General features: G+C 38.3%; 1 protein-coding gene across 17 annotated transcripts in view; it reads left to right on the forward strand.

Annotated features, from left to right (window-relative positions):
- Positions 1-16384, forward strand: part of TRAK1 (trafficking kinesin protein 1) — a 137374-nt gene that overhangs the window by 90720 nt on the left and 30270 nt on the right. For 13 of the 17 annotated variants that reach the window (XM_084510752.1, XM_084510765.1, XM_084510767.1 and 10 more), the window contains 3 exons: positions 7409-7489; positions 11615-11727; positions 15717-15817. In XM_084510752.1, coding sequence (XP_084366878.1) covers positions 7435-7489; positions 11615-11727; positions 15717-15817 — 269 coding nt within the window. In that variant the 5' untranslated portion in view covers positions 7409-7434. Of the gene's footprint in view, positions 1-7408; positions 7490-11610; positions 11728-15716; positions 15818-16384 lie in introns of all 17 variants that reach the window. The other 4 variants (XM_084510766.1, XM_084510760.1, XM_084510764.1 and 1 more) reach the window with 1 other exon arrangement.

Raw genomic sequence — 16384 nt, forward strand, 5'->3', positions numbered from 1 at the left:
ATTTTACCTTTCATGGAGATCTAAGTACAGTCTGAACCTATTCTTGCAGATTTCAAGAGAAAAAAGAACATTGAGTTCCATATGGGATAAATTTAGCCCTGTGTCTCTACAGTACCTACCACTCAAAAACTCAATATGTGAAATGTCTTTTAAAGATGCTTCTCTCATCCACATATACATTTAGGTCACCTACATACTTATTGTGGTAGTAATGTAGATGCACAAAAAGGATCTATGATATTTCTAGGTATTTTTTCATGTCAGCATGCTTATTAATGATAGTATTTCTGTTGAAGATGAGCCAATCCATTTAGTAAGTAAAGCAGACTGAAACACCACTATGCAGCCTTTCCATGCAGGAGACAAGAAATGTTTAGCTATGTCTGACTATATACATAGTATCAGAAAAGGAAAAACAGAAGAATATGCTTCACTAATGATTTACAGTTATCTCATTTTTTGTTATTTATTTCTTAACTTTCTCATGGAAGGAAGGGGATAAAATTGTGTAATTGAGACTCTGTTTCTCCTGTCCCATGAATTGGATGTGTCTGGTCATTTTGATTTGAGGTTTTTCCCTTTTACAGCATCTAAATCCTTTCACTGCCATCGGTCTTGTTTTTAAAACCTCTGTGACAGAACAAGCGTTATGCTGGGCAGCATTATGGGAATCAGCTCTCTTGATGAGTATGGGAAACACCTTCATAAAGGTCTAGGCAGAACAGTCCAAGAGTCAGTGCATTGCTTTCTGAGTTGTACGATTGCACAGTAACATTTAATCTTCATTTGATGAGTTGGTCTTTGAGCTGACTGCGGTGAAGCTTTGAACAGGAGTAATTGTTGATGTGTCTGCTCAGTTTTTGTTGGTAAAACCTGAGCTGTGAAAGGGCAGCCTTTGAGCTCTCCTTGGTCAGTGCACTGTTGAGTCAGCTAATTCTGAAACTGGGCCGTGTTTTGACTCTTGCTTTTGAAGGTAGGACAGGAGGAGGCTATGTGACTTGTTTAGGACCTGTGGTGGTGGCCAGTCATTACTGTTTCAGTTTACTAATGTAACAGATTAAAAATCCTCTTTATCTAGCCCAAGTTTAAATAAATAAATAATAATAATAATAAAAGTCTTGTGATCACTTTTAGATTCTTCACTTCTGGCACTCCAGAGATCTTTCTTAGAAAATATGAAATACCTGTTTTATTTTATAAAGATGTTGGCTAGAATTGGGTTTATACAATGGTCTGGAATCTTTAAACACTAACAGCTGACAATGCATGTCTTTAATACTGCTTTGTAACTTCATTTTAAGATTTTTAAAAGGTTTTGAGTCCAGGTCCTTATTCAGCCCTGTACCTTTTTATTAGTTGTAAGGCTTGCAGTCCAGATACTTCTTGAGAGGATATAGATGAAGAAGGAGAATGTCAAGACAATAATTCAATGGATTGTAATCAAAAATCCTGTGATAAAAGTTTTTACAGAAGAGCTATGCGGAGCTGTTACCAGCAAATACTGTGTACTAAGGTGATGACGAGCTGTGGGGCCCAAACACAGAGTCAACAATAACACAAGGCCTTCTGTTCTCTCTAGGCATTTTTCCTTTTCTCCTTAGTTTTGCTTTGTGGGTGTATTTACTGAGGTGCCACACTTGATCTGTGTTTGTGCTAATAGAAGGAACGGATGTCTGATGTTCTTGTTGAAATTTCCTTTAACCTGATTCTTCATTCATCACAAGAAAGTTTGTTGCAGTGCATGCCCAACCTAGAGGAACTGCTTTGAAATGGCTGCCAACCTGAAAGTTTGGGCATAGGCTCCTGAAAAGAAACAACAGCAGAGTTTTTCTGCAAACCTCAGATGAAGTAATAATGTAGGTTAACATTGAAACAACTAAGCTCTTTGAACGCTATATGAGAGAAACTGCAGTAAATAAGCACCCTTTTCACCATAGCTTAAATGGTAAGATAAAATCTCTGCTTCTAGAAGAATCAGTAACTGCTCCTTAATATTAAACGATTCATGTGCAAACTGTGTCATTGAAATCCCAGTAAGCCAAGCTGTAACATTAAAAAGGAAATAATCCATTGGTATTGCCTACTGAACTTAGGTTAGTCATTTGTCACCTTGTTATTATGTAGTGTCTGACTGCGTGTGCATTGCTCACAACATTATGTTCTTTCAGACTCTTTCAAGGAGCTCACCTACGGCATGGCTCCACAGCAGTGAAGCGGTGTGCGTGCTGTGGCCGCTCTTCATCCCTCTGAGCAGCATTGTGGCCACTGGGTGGGCTCACCGCCTGCCCTCAGCAGCTATGGCCTACTCGTGGCATGCTATATTTAAATATGGACACCTAGCAAGTCCTCCTGCCTCAGAAGCACATTTTTGAAGCTCCTGTGGCAATACTGTCTTGAAATATTGAGCTCTTCAGATGAACATGCTCTTTGAGGCCTGTCTCCAATGTGCCAGGCACAGCAGGCCTGAATCCTCTGCCCCAGTTCAGCCGGGGCTGCCAGAAGCTTCTCTTTAGTGGAGGAGAATCTAATATATTTACCTTTAAACATGTAAAAACTTTCTAGCCTGAGTCAGAAGCAGAGCTGAGGGCACATTTTAGGTATATTTTTCTGAGTTTATTTGAAAGGGAATACATGTACTATGGCACCATTTTCAGAATATCCTCATGCACCTGGCTTCATGCAGGTAGTGCTGCTGATAACAAGTGCCAGGGCGTAACTATCAGCAGCTCTAGAGCTGAAGCTGTGGTTTTTAGCACGTACTTTATCCTTGGAGTGCAGAAATTGCTTTTCAGAAAGGAAACCAATGTGAGCTTAGTCAGCCATGGTCTCTGACTCCTCATGTGTTTGCCAAGTGGTATCTATGAATAATGAGTGTTGCTGGTCAGTGTTCCTGTGCCTGTCCTGTATGTCGTGGTGCACAGCATTTATGATGCAAAGAAATTGCCATCCTGGCTTCAGTGTGTGGAGAGATCTCTGAGCACAGGGGAGGGAGATGCAAGCAATTCATGAGACAACTTCTCATGACTGATGGAGAATACAATAGGCTTTACCATAGTTAAAGGCTTTGGATAGGGAATTGTAATGAAGAAAAGCGGTAAGTTTGTCCCCTGTTGCCACCTTACTGTTAAGAAGATTTGCCATTATATTGCTGGAGATCATGCTCCCTGGACAGTGTTCCTTTATCCTGATGTAATTTCTGGGGAAATAAATGTTAGTAGTAAGGAAATCCCAGTGCACTGGGGTCTTCCCTGTCAGACAGTATAATTATACAGGTCAGTATTATCTGCCCTAAAAGTGAAATTTCACTATAGTGTCTCATCCCCCTTCTGTTTCATGGTGGTTAGAAATGGATGGGAAGAAGCTTTCCTCTTCAGCAGTGGTTGCACTCTCTTTAGCTTGAACCTGAATGATAGGTCTCAAAAATTAAGAGAAGGTATGTCTCAAGGAGGGAGTTGTGGTTCTGGCTAGCCAGTGCAAGGAACTGATTCTGATGACACCTATGACTGCTGGCTCCTGTGATGTTTTTGTATCTGCACCCCCAGTTTGGGGAAAGTTGGTCATTGCAGCAGCTCCTAGTAGTAGTATTCTTGCTCCCCTTCCCCTCCATGGCTGTTTCATGTTCCTGGAAACATGCTTTTCTCTAATCAGCATGCTACATGGTTGTTTGTCTTTCAGGGCACAGTCCAGGAAGGCACATACTTTCCTCTCTGAGCATCTTCATCTTGACAGTCTGTGCTTTAGGCAGTGCAGAGCTCAGAGTCTGAAAGAAGCTTGCAGTCACATTGTATTAAATAGGTGATGCAAAAAAAATGTGAAGTACATCCTTTCAGCCGTAATCACATTGAGAAACATAGGAATATGGATAACCATACATTTGCAAGTTTTAAGAGAGTATGTAGATGGTGCTAGGTACTTTAAGGCAGAGGAAAGACTTGATCTGTGTAGCATTTTTCCATTTGTGTGTTTGGCTTAAAAAAAAAAAAAAAAAAAAAAAGTGAAAAACAAAGCAAGAACTTTGCTACCGGGTCTACCAGGTATCTATTTGTGTTTTGTATATTTAATGTGATCATGAAAATAATGTGATAGAACATTTCTCTGTTCTTTGTTTTCAGTTTTGGATCTGTGGCATCAGCTTCAAAGATGTTACCAAACCTGATTTTTCCAGCTGAGGTTTTTCTAGAATTCTGTGCTCCCTCTACTTGCTGTAGCATTTATTTTTTAATATTCTGTCTGTCTTTATTGCCTAAAGGCAATCTCTAGACACAGAGAGATGCAAAGGATGTTGGATTTGTATGTTGCATGCATGCATTTAGATGCTGCATTTCTATCATCCTCAAGCAAAAATAGTACTGGTTTGCAAGTGAGGTCAGTTTGCAAAAAGAGGTCAGTAAATTGGCACTGTAGTTTTTTTTTTTTATTTTTATGACAGAGCATTGTCCTTCATTTGCTCTTGTTTTATCTTTATAGTAGTATTACCAGGCTCTCATATTCATCAGAAAGTCAAGCAGGCTAGAAACCTACTATGCAGAATCTGTTAGACATGTGGGTGTATTGATTTTTATTTTTTTTCTTCTTCTTCATCTTTCACTGATCAGAACTCAAAATAATGAGTCTTTTTCACTTGGTAAATTTTTTGGACATCTAAGGAAATCAAACTCACTATACTAGCAATTGACTGAATGTTAACTTGTAATGACTAATTGCAAACTTAAAACAGTTTTGATTTTTTTAAATGCTGCTGCTGAATTGTTTCTCTCCTTTTTCTTTCTACCTTCTCTTCCCTGCAAGCCTCTGAGGATGGAGGAGAAATATCTCTTGGCAAGTTTGCCCTCTTTATAAAAGGAGTATGTTCCTTTCCGTTGGTAGCTCTGGACTTCTGCTGTGTTGCACAATGATTACAGGAGGCAGCTAGCTGGAGGAGGTGCTTTATTATACCCAACCTATTGAAGTTTGTTTCCACTTTGACATTGAGGAGGGTGAACAACGTATCACTTCTGCTTTAAAACCCTTTCACGTTGTCAGAGTAATATATGAAGACCTCTGTGTTAACAGAAGTTTGATGGAAACAGATACTGTAGCCATTGACAACTAGGTAGCTACTTATTGCTGGGAATAAATCTGTTGTGATAGTTTCTCTGGTTTGTTGGCACTTATTACTCAGTTTACAGGTATCGAAAAGAAATATTTGACTTTACCTCATATCAAGGCTTGTTGTCAAGGTCACCTTTCCTTTGCAGCTCAGAAATGTTGATTATCAATTAAAGTTCTTACCTGTATGCAAAGAGTTCTAGTACTATATTTATTGAAAATGCTGTTTAATTTTGGACTGTGGTGATAACCTGCTGTTAAGTTTAAACAGCAAAATATGAAGAAACAGCTGAGTGAGCAACCACATGTATGAACCTTTACCTCTCTTTTCCCTGGCCGTGACTTTATCCTGTCTGAGGGATCCCCATCCTTTTATCAGCTGGCATATACAGTCACTTGAACTGGAATAGAGTGGGGTTGCCATAGTCATAATCTGCCACAATTATCAGTGCCAGGGACAGAGTTAATATACGCCTCCTAATGACAATTTCAAACGTTATTTTATAGCAGTGAGGGAATGTTGTAACCAAGGAAACTATTAAGTGTACTGTTGTTTTGGAAAATAAACTGTTGGTCTCAGTGCTTCTGATAGACATTATTGCATGACCCATGAACTTACGTATTAAAAAATTATTTTAGTAGTTAACATGAATCATTTTTATTGAGAATAGTCTTCTGGAAGTCATACTATCCGTCTTTCTAAGGAGTTTTAGCAGAAGGCTTCTTTGTACTGCCTTTTTTTTATAGAGGTGATGTTCTCTTCAAGTTACTGATACTCTATTACAAGTTACTACATTGTGTGGAATCGTGATTACTCAAAAGCAGACTATATAGTTTGTAGCTTACAAATGCATTGTATTTTTGCTTGTAATTTTTGTCAAATTACCACTTTGAAACAAAAACTTTTTACTGTTACCACTTTCAGACATAATTATTTGGATAAATGTAATTCTTCTGAATTGTTATGAATGACATTCTTTGGAATTCACTGGCAATGCTGATGTCACTAAAATGTTTTCAGGGTTTGAACCTCAAAACTGGAGCTTGAAAAACAGGAAAATAAACAGAATACTTCTTGCTGTAGTTTGGGCAACTTTCTGATGTTCAAGTATGGGGAAAAAAACATATTTCAACAGATACCAAAGTATTGTATTTGATAAATTATTGATGTACCTTTAGTTGTGATCAATTGTATATTTATGTACTTAATATCTTGTATATTTATAATCAGGCAGCATCGTTTCCTTAGGGTGACAAGCCTTTTTGTACTATTGCTGTACTCTGTGCATTTTTTTTTTTTTTTTTTTTACAATCTAATTAGGCCTTATTTGTCTTTCCTTCAACCTCTCTTAATGCATGCTGGAGCAACATTAGCCAGTCAGTCAGACTGAGCTTTAACTGACATTGTCAAGGGTAAATCCCCAGAAGAACAATTTGCATTACAGCAGTCTGCTAGCCAGTAGTCAATATGATCAACTCAACTCTTTTAACAATCCATTTTTTCACAATTATAGGGCTTGAGGATTAAGCACAGCTGAAACTTAAAAAGTATGTCAGAATGGAGCAGAAAGTGCTGATGTTTCCTCTGATTATTTATGGACTTCTACAAAACTTGCAGACTTCAAATAAGCCTGTATAGCTTCTTAATGGATCACCTATGGTGATAGACTAAACTTCCGCATACTTCTTTCAGTCTAACAAAACTCCCAGTTCCACCTTAGTGATTAATCATCTCACCCGGTTTAGTAAACATTTTTTATGAGGGATACAATGGCCACGATGATGTGGTGTAGGTATTATAAGAATGGTGTATTATTTTGCATGCATTTTTTATTGATGTTGCTGTCTCATACCATAATGCTTAGTTCCATTACTATGACATAGTATTTATGATGAACATTGTTACTGACACTGTTGGAGTTGCTTATTCATGGAACAATTCTATTGCATGCAATACAATGACTAGGTGACATAACAGAATTCTAGTTGTGTGTCTAAGAACATTTTCATGTCTTCCTTGATTTTTTTTTTTCCTAGTAAACTCAAGACGTTTCTCTTTAGAAAATAAAGTTTTGTTTTAATGGTTTGTTTTGTGACTGACAAAATCAAATACTCTTTGCAAAAAAGAAACATTAGTATTCCCGGCTTGAAACTTTGATAGCTTTTTTTTTTTTTCTTTTAGGTTTTGTTATACTTACTCCATAGTTGAAATAAGTAGTTTTAAGATGAAAATTTAAGAAAATCTATGTTCTTTAAAGAATATATTTTTCTCCCAGTGGTAATGCCAATGTTATTAATGTTTCGTCTTATCTTCTCACAGTTCTATGTGCTGAAAGAGTGGGCCAGATGACTAAAACATACAATGACATAGATGCTGTTACACGTCTACTTGAAGAGGCAAGTATTACATCTCTTTAGTTTAGGACCCATACACAGTATGAGAAAGTAGTACAGAAATTACATGGTTTTAGTAGTGACTGTTCATAGACCCTTCTCAAATGAGGAGGAATAAGTGCCTTGAGTGTATGTAAACTTCATCTAATTGGAAAGGTAAATAATCTTTATAAATAAAGGTCATTTGTTTACATTACTCCTATGGATTTGTGCTTATTTTTCAACTGGGACCATTTAACTTACTCTTGGCCAAATATTTGCCAAAATGAATGAGAAGAGGAAAAAAAATACCCTTAAATGAACCTTTTTTTTTTTTTTTTTACAGTACAGGTAAAGCTAATAGTATTATTATTTATGGATTAATCTCATAAGAAAAATCACAAGTACTATTGTATTGATAATTATCTTAGCATCTTTCCAGAAGAATGCACAGATACAAAAACTAAAAATCAAAAAATCTAATGCTCCATTCATCTCCAAGCCTTTTTTTCTTTAAAAAAAGAAAAATTTAGCTTATATATATATATTTATAAAATACTTATATATATATAAATATATATATATATAAAGCTAAATATAAGTATATATATATATAGTGGTGTTTTGTTTTTGTTTTTAATACTGTTATTATGTACATTGTTATGACTGTAATCCTTGGCTCTCAGGAAATGGTAAAAAAAAAAAAAAAAACAAAAAAACCAAAAACAACAGCTGTCAAGTTACAGGATGGAATACTTATGTTCAGTAAATACCATGATAAATAGTTTGTTTGAAATTAGCTGCTTTTCTACAGTGAACTTGTGATAATTTTCAAAATGTTGTTTATGAAGAATTATTCAGGTGAAAACTATTACAATTATATTAGTTTATCTCTGAACATAATTTATTCCTTCATACCTATTTGCTTGCTTATTGCAATGTCAAAAATGGGATCTAGGTGGCCAAGGTATGTGGTCTATTCTTCCTCCAAATCTGCAAGGGGACAGGCATGGTAATGCTCACATCTCTCACCTACATTTGATAATATAATCTCAGTACAAAGTCCTGCTTTGAGATAATCTCTTTTAAACAACTTCTTATGAAACTTCAATTCAAACTGATGCTTTATCTAAAAGCCATGTTCAGGAATAAACTACTTGTAGTAACAGGCTGTTACCTCTTTGTGTCTTGCTTCCTTTGTCTTCTGTGGCTGGGATTTACTTGTATTTGTTTCCATGGCTCCTTCTAGTAATGATGCAGCACTTTGCCAGACTGTTTCCTCCCAGTTTCCCATAGCCAAATGTCTATAGATCCAGAAATCACATTCACAGGAACAATGCTAGAAGGATTTGCCGAGCCAATGTTTTAAAGCATCTGGTTTACTTTCCCTACCTGGATGATAGCAAAGGGAAAATGGAGGAATGTGCAGTAGGTGAACCTTTAATAAAACAAATATTTCCAGTGAGATATTTTAATTGGCCATCATTTCCAATTTAATCACTTTTCCTGGGCGGTTGTTTGCACTTACATCTCCTTTCTCTGTTCTCTAAATGTTGGTTATCGCAAGAGATTAAATCTGTTTGCAGAAGTTAAGGTGTAACTCCTTCTGCAACCATAACACAGGCAAATGAAAAACAAACTCAAAACCTAAATGTCCGCCTGTTGTTCTTGTTGACAAGCTTTAAATGAACGTATTACAAAGTTGGCAGGGTGGGAGGTGCAGCATTTTTGCCGTGCAGACAGGAGAGAGTAGATCTCAAAACATCTTGCATGCAGATACTCTGAAAATCTGTGCCTATTGCCCTGAAAAGGGAGCAAAGGGAGTGACATCAGGCTTTTCTGGGTATGTGCTAAGAATGGAAACAGATTCCCCTGTGAACTTGCTTTCTCATCCCTTCCTAAGAATGGTTTAAATGTGTCTAACTTCCTAGAATTGTGGAATCATTAAGTTATCATAATCATTAATTGTAGAATCAAGACTTCAGTGTTTTTATTACTCATGTTGCTGTAGTACATCAATTCCATGTCACTGAGAGGAGGAGTCCTGACCCCAAACTGAGATTTAGAGTTGAATTGCTAAAAATTTTGTAGGAAATCTAGAGAGGTCTAGAGCCTGGAAACACATTTGTCTTCCTCAGCTTTGAGGTCAGAAACCTTGCTACTAGATAGTTCTGCCTCAGTAGAGTCAAAGATGCACTGATATGTGTTTTTTTTCCTCCTCACTTTCTATTTATGAAGTGAACTGAATTGCTGAACAATAAGTTGGCCAAATATGTAAACTAAACATTTTTGGATAGCTTTGTGGGACTTACTGTTCTGAAATATTGTATGTAAGATTTTATCGAGATTTTATGGGTAGATAATGCCAATGGCTTTTAATGCAAATGCAATCCTGACATTCAAAAATCATTTGGAAAATGCTATATGTCAACACAGCAGTGATCAATAACCCATCACTTTATTATTACAAAACTTCATTTTTTCACTATGAAGGCCTCTTATTCAAATTCATAGAATCTCATAGAATATCCCAAGTTGGAAGGGGCCCACAAGGATCATCAAGTCCAACTCCTGGGTGCACACAAGACTACCCCAAATCAAATGCTATGTCTGAGAGTGTTGTCTAAATGCTTCTTGAACTCTGACAGGCTCGGTGTCTTGACCACCTCCCTGGGTAGTCTGTCCCAGTGCCCGACCACCCTCTGGGTGCAGAACCCTTCCCTAACCCCCAGCCTGACCCTCCCCTGTCCCAGCTCCATGTCGTTCCCTTGGGTCCTGTCGCTGTCCCCAGAGAGCAGAGCTCAGCGCCTGCCCCTCCGCTCCCCTTGTGAGGGAGCTGCAGGCCACCATGAGGCCTCCCCTCAGCCTGCTCTGCTCTTGGCTGAGTAAACCAAGGGACCTCAGCCAGTCCTTATTGCTCCAGACCCTTCAACATCTTTGTAGCCTTCCTTTGGATGCTCTCTAATTGTTTTCTTATATTCTGGCACCCAAAACTGCACCCAGTACTCAAGGTGAAGCCACACCAGAGCAGAGTATAGTAGGAACATGTTTATCGACTTACTTCCAGTCCAGGTTAGGACTAGTTGTAGGTTTTTTAGGCTTTGTCGTGTGTGTCACAAGGTAGATTTTAGTCATAAATCAAATGGTTGTCAACTGGGTAAATAAGCCCCAAATACTATTTTCTGTAAATATGTGAAAGGAAGAAAACTGCTCTTCAAATGGTGTTGAACTAAAGATAACTGGGGAGATGACCACAGTGCCATTTTTGCACTATTTTAGAATAATTCTAGTAGTTGAATAAGGGAAATCATCAGTGAAAACGCTTAATTAATGTTGCAGAGTTTTATGCTGCATAATCTGCCACAGGCAGATTACAACCTAGTGTATAGATATGTGTCATCAGTGGGACTGGCCTTTAATTTTTATTGGTATGTGTAGTGTCTGGCTGAGCTATTTCCAATTCTGTGCACATAGAAAGAGGTAACAAAGGGGAAATGAGAATTCTACTTCATGTAGATTTGAGCATCTGCAAAAAAAAAAAAAAAAAAAAAAAAAGGGATTGGATCTGGTTTTATATTAAAGCACTAAAAGGGATAGGATCTGGTTTTATATTAAAGCACTAATGACCTGCTTACATGAAGAGGATAGGAGGCTGAATACTCACTGTAATGGGACAGGCTCCTGCACTGCTGACTGCATTCTATTTCAAGGTAGAGCAAGTGGTAACTGCAGAATGTTTTGAGTTCTTTGGCGTTTTTACCGTGTTTCTGAAGTCCTTAAAATGAAACTAGTGAAGTTCTGTGATTGCATTCTGCAAATTATATACCAAGGTGATAGAATAGTTTCCCTCGGTAGTCTCTCAAAGCCATAATGGAGAACTAGTTCTGGTTTAACTTACATTGTTTGACGTTAGACCCTAAAGCTATGATATGGTTCAGTACCTCTGTATGGGCTAGTCTTTTCTGAATGTCAGTGTTACATAAACAGAAAGAGAAAAAGAAAATTAGCAAAGCCTAAACAAACAACCCTTGCAGAAGAGGAAAAAAAAAAAAAAAAGGCTTTCTGTTGTTTTAACTACTTGTACCTTCCTTTCTATGACAAATTTACCCTTTCATCTGCCATTTACTTTCTTTTCTTAACGCTCTACAGAAAGAACGGGACTTAGAATTAGCTGCTCGGATTGGCCAGTCACTTTTAAAGAAGAATAAGTCACTGACAGAAAGAAATGAGTTCCTTGAGGAGCAAGTAGAACACATCAGGGAAGAGGTAAGGTTTTCATGCTTTTGAGGTATCTGCAGTAATGGGGAGAATTTTCCTTCTTTACCTTTTCCATACTTAATTTTCCTGGGCATCCCATCCATAGCAGGTCAATCCATGTTGTAGCAGCTTGGACAGCCATTTTTATACCATGTAAACTTGCAAATGTATGACCTAAAAAAAAATATCATTTGACCTGTTGGCTCAAATCAAGGCCATTTGGAGGATGGGGGTGGAGTACTGACTTATTCTATGCCTCAGATTTCATTTTCCTCAAAATCAGCTGTTCTTTTGGTTCTGAGTCACTCTACCCACTGTTTTCTTCTACTGGTTTTGTCCTTGTTCCCATCCTATGTATAATTCCCCTCACTAATCACTTTTTCCCTTCTGCAGCTTTTTCTTTTTCTTGTTTCTCCCCTGAATCTTTCTCAGTCCTCTCACATCCTCTCCGATGGATGTTTAATTGCTTTTTCCCTAATGCTTTTCTATTTATACCCAAGTTGAATTTTGGCTTTTAGATCATGCCATTTGAATGCTAGGAGTGCTTCCCTTTGCTTTTCAAATTGAATATGACTGCTTTTTATATTTATAGAGATTCCAGTAGTGCACACTCACTGAAATCATGTGCATTCCACCTTTTCCAAGTAGGGTCAATTTCATAGACTGGTGTTAAGACTCCATTTTTCAGATGGATCAGGATATATTTTAGTGATTACTAATTTTTATTTAACACACTCTGTATGTATGAACTTGTCAATGTTAGGGAGTGCTGGGTTATGCTGTGAAGCAAAGGGTGGGACTTGCTACCTTTTGTCAAGATTGCTCAGATCTTTCAGTTTCTTGTCATTTGGCTGTCTGTCTTTTCAGGAAACTGTGGCAGGATCTATTGAAGCATGGACTGTTAGCCTGCTGCAGTACAAACATTTCTCTCAGTTTTTGACTGCAGTGACAATGCTTTAGACTGTTGATGAATACGTTTAAAATATAATGTGACGGTGCATGTCTTTTTGAATTAGTGTGTTCTATGAAATGTAACCGAAAACTTTTAATTATTTGGTATAATGCCTTGTTTTACACATACTGTTGCATTTCTAACTGAATGTTTATACAGTTGATATTTCTTACTGTGTTCCTCTGAATGGGGAGTGGGTTGCTGTAGGTACTGGCAGATTCTCGCTGAATGGATCTTCAATGGAACCATACAGGATGCTTTAAAAGACCTCTCCATCTATCACTCAGTGTCACTATTTAAACTCTGCTGTCTTACTGACTGACTGAGGTAGAGGCAAATGTTGTTTCTTATGTTCAGGGGCAGTGATGTTGGTTTGTGAACCTTGCTCATATGTACATTTGAACAAGAGGGAGAGGAATCCCAGAGGTGTAGGGCAAGCAGGAGAACAATGAAACACAGTGGAATAAAAACTTTAAAAATGTCTGCTACTAAAAATGCTCAGGGATGTAGAGGGTTGAATGATATCCAAGTTGGGGGCTGATAAGTAAAGCATGTATGGAGAGATCCCAGATGCACTATAAATGGCAGTGAAGCACCCACAGAGAATTAATCTCTTTCAGCCTACACTTTTTGGCAAGGAAAACTAATTATATTCTATCCAAAAGAGTGCTATTGCTTGCTGCCCATCATGTGGCAGACATTTATTTGTGCATTGGTTGATTTGGCATTTACTAGGCATGCATATAATGACTGGGCAGGAATTCATACCGTGCATCCAGAATGGAGGATTTGGTTGAGGAAGGTGTGGGGATGGAGGTAGTGGCTGCCTTTGCCAGGCCTGGTTGTGTATGGGACTCTGGAGCAGCACTAGGAAAAGGAACACCAAAAATAAGCTTCTTACCAGATGGCTTGGTATACTGGGCCATGTGTTTTATCAACGCCCATCTTTCATGCTGTCATTTTGACTCCTTCAGAAATTGATGCTTTTGAGGCAGAGCGCATCAGGCTTGGAGCTCATGATGCTTGCATATTGAAATTCTTTCTTTAGTTGATTTCAGATCTCCTCATAATGCTGAATTTTGAATATATGAAAAAAAAATGGTAACTTAAACAATTGTCCCTGTAGGCAAGGGAAAAGAGAAGAGAATTGAATGGGGACTTTTAAAATCCTGTAAAAACTGTCTAAAATTGTTTGTCTGAAGGAAATTGGGTTTCTGTAATATGTAGAAAAAATGACTTTGTGTAGTGTAAAGTTAAGGTTTTATTGGTATATGTGTCATGCTATAAATAACCTAGAGCAGGCTGCCTACAACCATGTCCAGGTGGTGGTTGAATATTCCCAAGGAGGGAGCCCTTACAGCCTCTCTGGGCAACCTGTGCCAGTGCTCAGTCACCCACACAGTGCAGAAGTGCTTCCTGAACCTCCTGTGCTTCAGCTTGTGCCCATGGCCTTTTGTCTTCTTCCCATAAAAGGTTACTCTCTCTGGCTGTTCACCCTCCTTTGGGGAATTGGAATGCTTGGAAATGGCAGTAAAGTATGCTCAGTTGTTTTGGTATATGGAGGAAAAGGATAGAAAAAGCTAGAGATGATCTAGTGCCCATCCACTGACAGTATGTGTTTCCTTGATACTTGAAGAGGCTGAGCCATAATGTGCTGGAAGGAAGTAGATTGATATTTTGGCATGGTTTTTAGCTTTCCCTGAAATGGAGAAAAATTAACCTCGCAGAATGAACGCATTGATTTTGTTTCATGGCTGAAATGTGGTTTGTTGTTTTTTTTTTTTCCTTGCATTTTTAAAAATGTGCATTTCCTTTTTGAAACCATGTCTCAGGAGGACTTTGGTGCCTTAGCACATATGGTTTTGCAGAGTAGTTGTAGTAAAGTAAATGACCTTGTTTGATTAAAAATTTGTGTAGTTTAAGTGCTTTATTGCATTGAGCCTTCTTTTTGTTTGATGTTAATGCAGCTTAAATATATTTTATTGGCACTCTTCAGGTTTTGCCAGTAATAACTGCAGGTATAATTATGCCTACAATACAAAAAGTAGAAGTCTAATAAGAAGGAATGTGCTCTGCAATCTGTGCATTGGAAAGTGAGTACTAAAGACCAAGTCTTACAGTGCAAGTGGGAGGAAACATTAGTCTGATCACTTATGCTATTTAGACTTATGCAAGGAAAAAAGAAAGAACCTCTTACCACTGAGGTCTTGAATTGCCCTGTGAAGTGGCCTAAGTGCTACTGTGTAATTGGCCCTTTAACCCTTCTGTTGAAGAATCAAAATACAAATTCAACAAGGTTAAGTCTGCGTAGCTCACAATTGCAGAGAATCCTAACCACCCAATTAGGTTTTGTTCGTTTGTGGTATGTGTATGGGATTCCCGTATGCCTCTTTGCCAGACTCGTGTTCTGGAGTCATCAGAGGCCCAAACTACACCCAGAAACTGACTGCAGCCACCACAAGTACAGCAACCTCAGAATGGCAGCTTGCCACTGTGTGTTGCTCTGCAGCTCAGCAGACAATTGAGTCTCAAATGTAACCTTCCTGCGCAAGCACTGTAATAATTTTATCTACAGTCTACTGAAGAGGAAGAAATGTTAGTCTGTGAGGTCTGTGTTCTAGCCAGATGGTGACAGTCATTACATAAAATGCAAAATAAAGTGATGTTTGCCTTGATGGTGTCATGTTAATTTCTTGCAATATCACTGCAGTGTATCTTTTTTTTCCAAATGTGAATCTAGACTAATGCAGTAGGCAGTCAGGATTGTTCATCTTAAGCATTTTTCTTTTTTACCATATTTAGTATCAGTGAAGAATTGCATTTTTGTATTTTTAAAAAAAGAAAATGTAGAAAATGTAATGTCTACTTTAAATGCATGCTTTGTCTTTCTTTTTAATACATAGAGGAACGGTTTCTGGTCTCTTCCAGATCGCTTAATTTAGTTTGAAGGTGATCTTGGAGGTTGAATAACCAATTAATAGTGGGTTTACTTGACAATGTGTCTAGAAAAGCAAGTTACTGATCTGCAAGCTGTTTCTTTGTGCAGGTTTCTCAGTTACGGCATGAGCTTTCCATGAAAGATGAGCTGCTCCAGTTCTATACCAGTGCTGCTGAAGAAAGTGAGCCAGAGTCCATCTGTTCCACTCCGTAAGTTATTGATCTGCAATGCTGAACCTTCATCTGGTACTAAGCAAGGGTGGTTTGGACAATTTTCATAGCTTTGAAAGGTAGTAAAATGATCCCTGTAAAGGCTGGAGCTATAAAACTATGAACTTGGTGTGTGGCACAAGCTGGAAGGATTTGCACTGAACCAGCTGGCTATACTGGTGCCAACAAGAGTCGGGGAGTGAGGAAAGAAGATAGGAAGGCTGCTGACACAGCACTGTAACTTGCACAGGAGCTGGCTCTCTGTGGCAATGAGGCTGGCACTGATCCCGCTTATGGTACCCCACATCTCTGCACACTGCTAGAACGTGCTACGTGTGTGACCTTTGTGCTTGAAGAACCTGAGGACGCTGAAAAATGTTATGCTGTTTTCAGTAGCAGAGGAAAGGAAATAAAGCACGGTTTATAGTGTGTGTTCCAGGCAATTAGCTGGCTGAACAGCATTGCAGGCTCTGAGGGGCTGTCTGCCCTTGCTTGCAAAGTTATTACTGCATTCTGGTGAGACATGTGCAGCATTAATCAGGGAGCTGTTGGATTGCTATAGTAAGG

The sequence above is a fragment of the Aythya ferina genome (genome assembly GCF_964211825.1).
Source record: "Aythya ferina genome assembly, chromosome: 2".
Taxonomy (NCBI): Eukaryota; Metazoa; Chordata; class Aves; order Anseriformes; family Anatidae; genus Aythya; species Aythya ferina.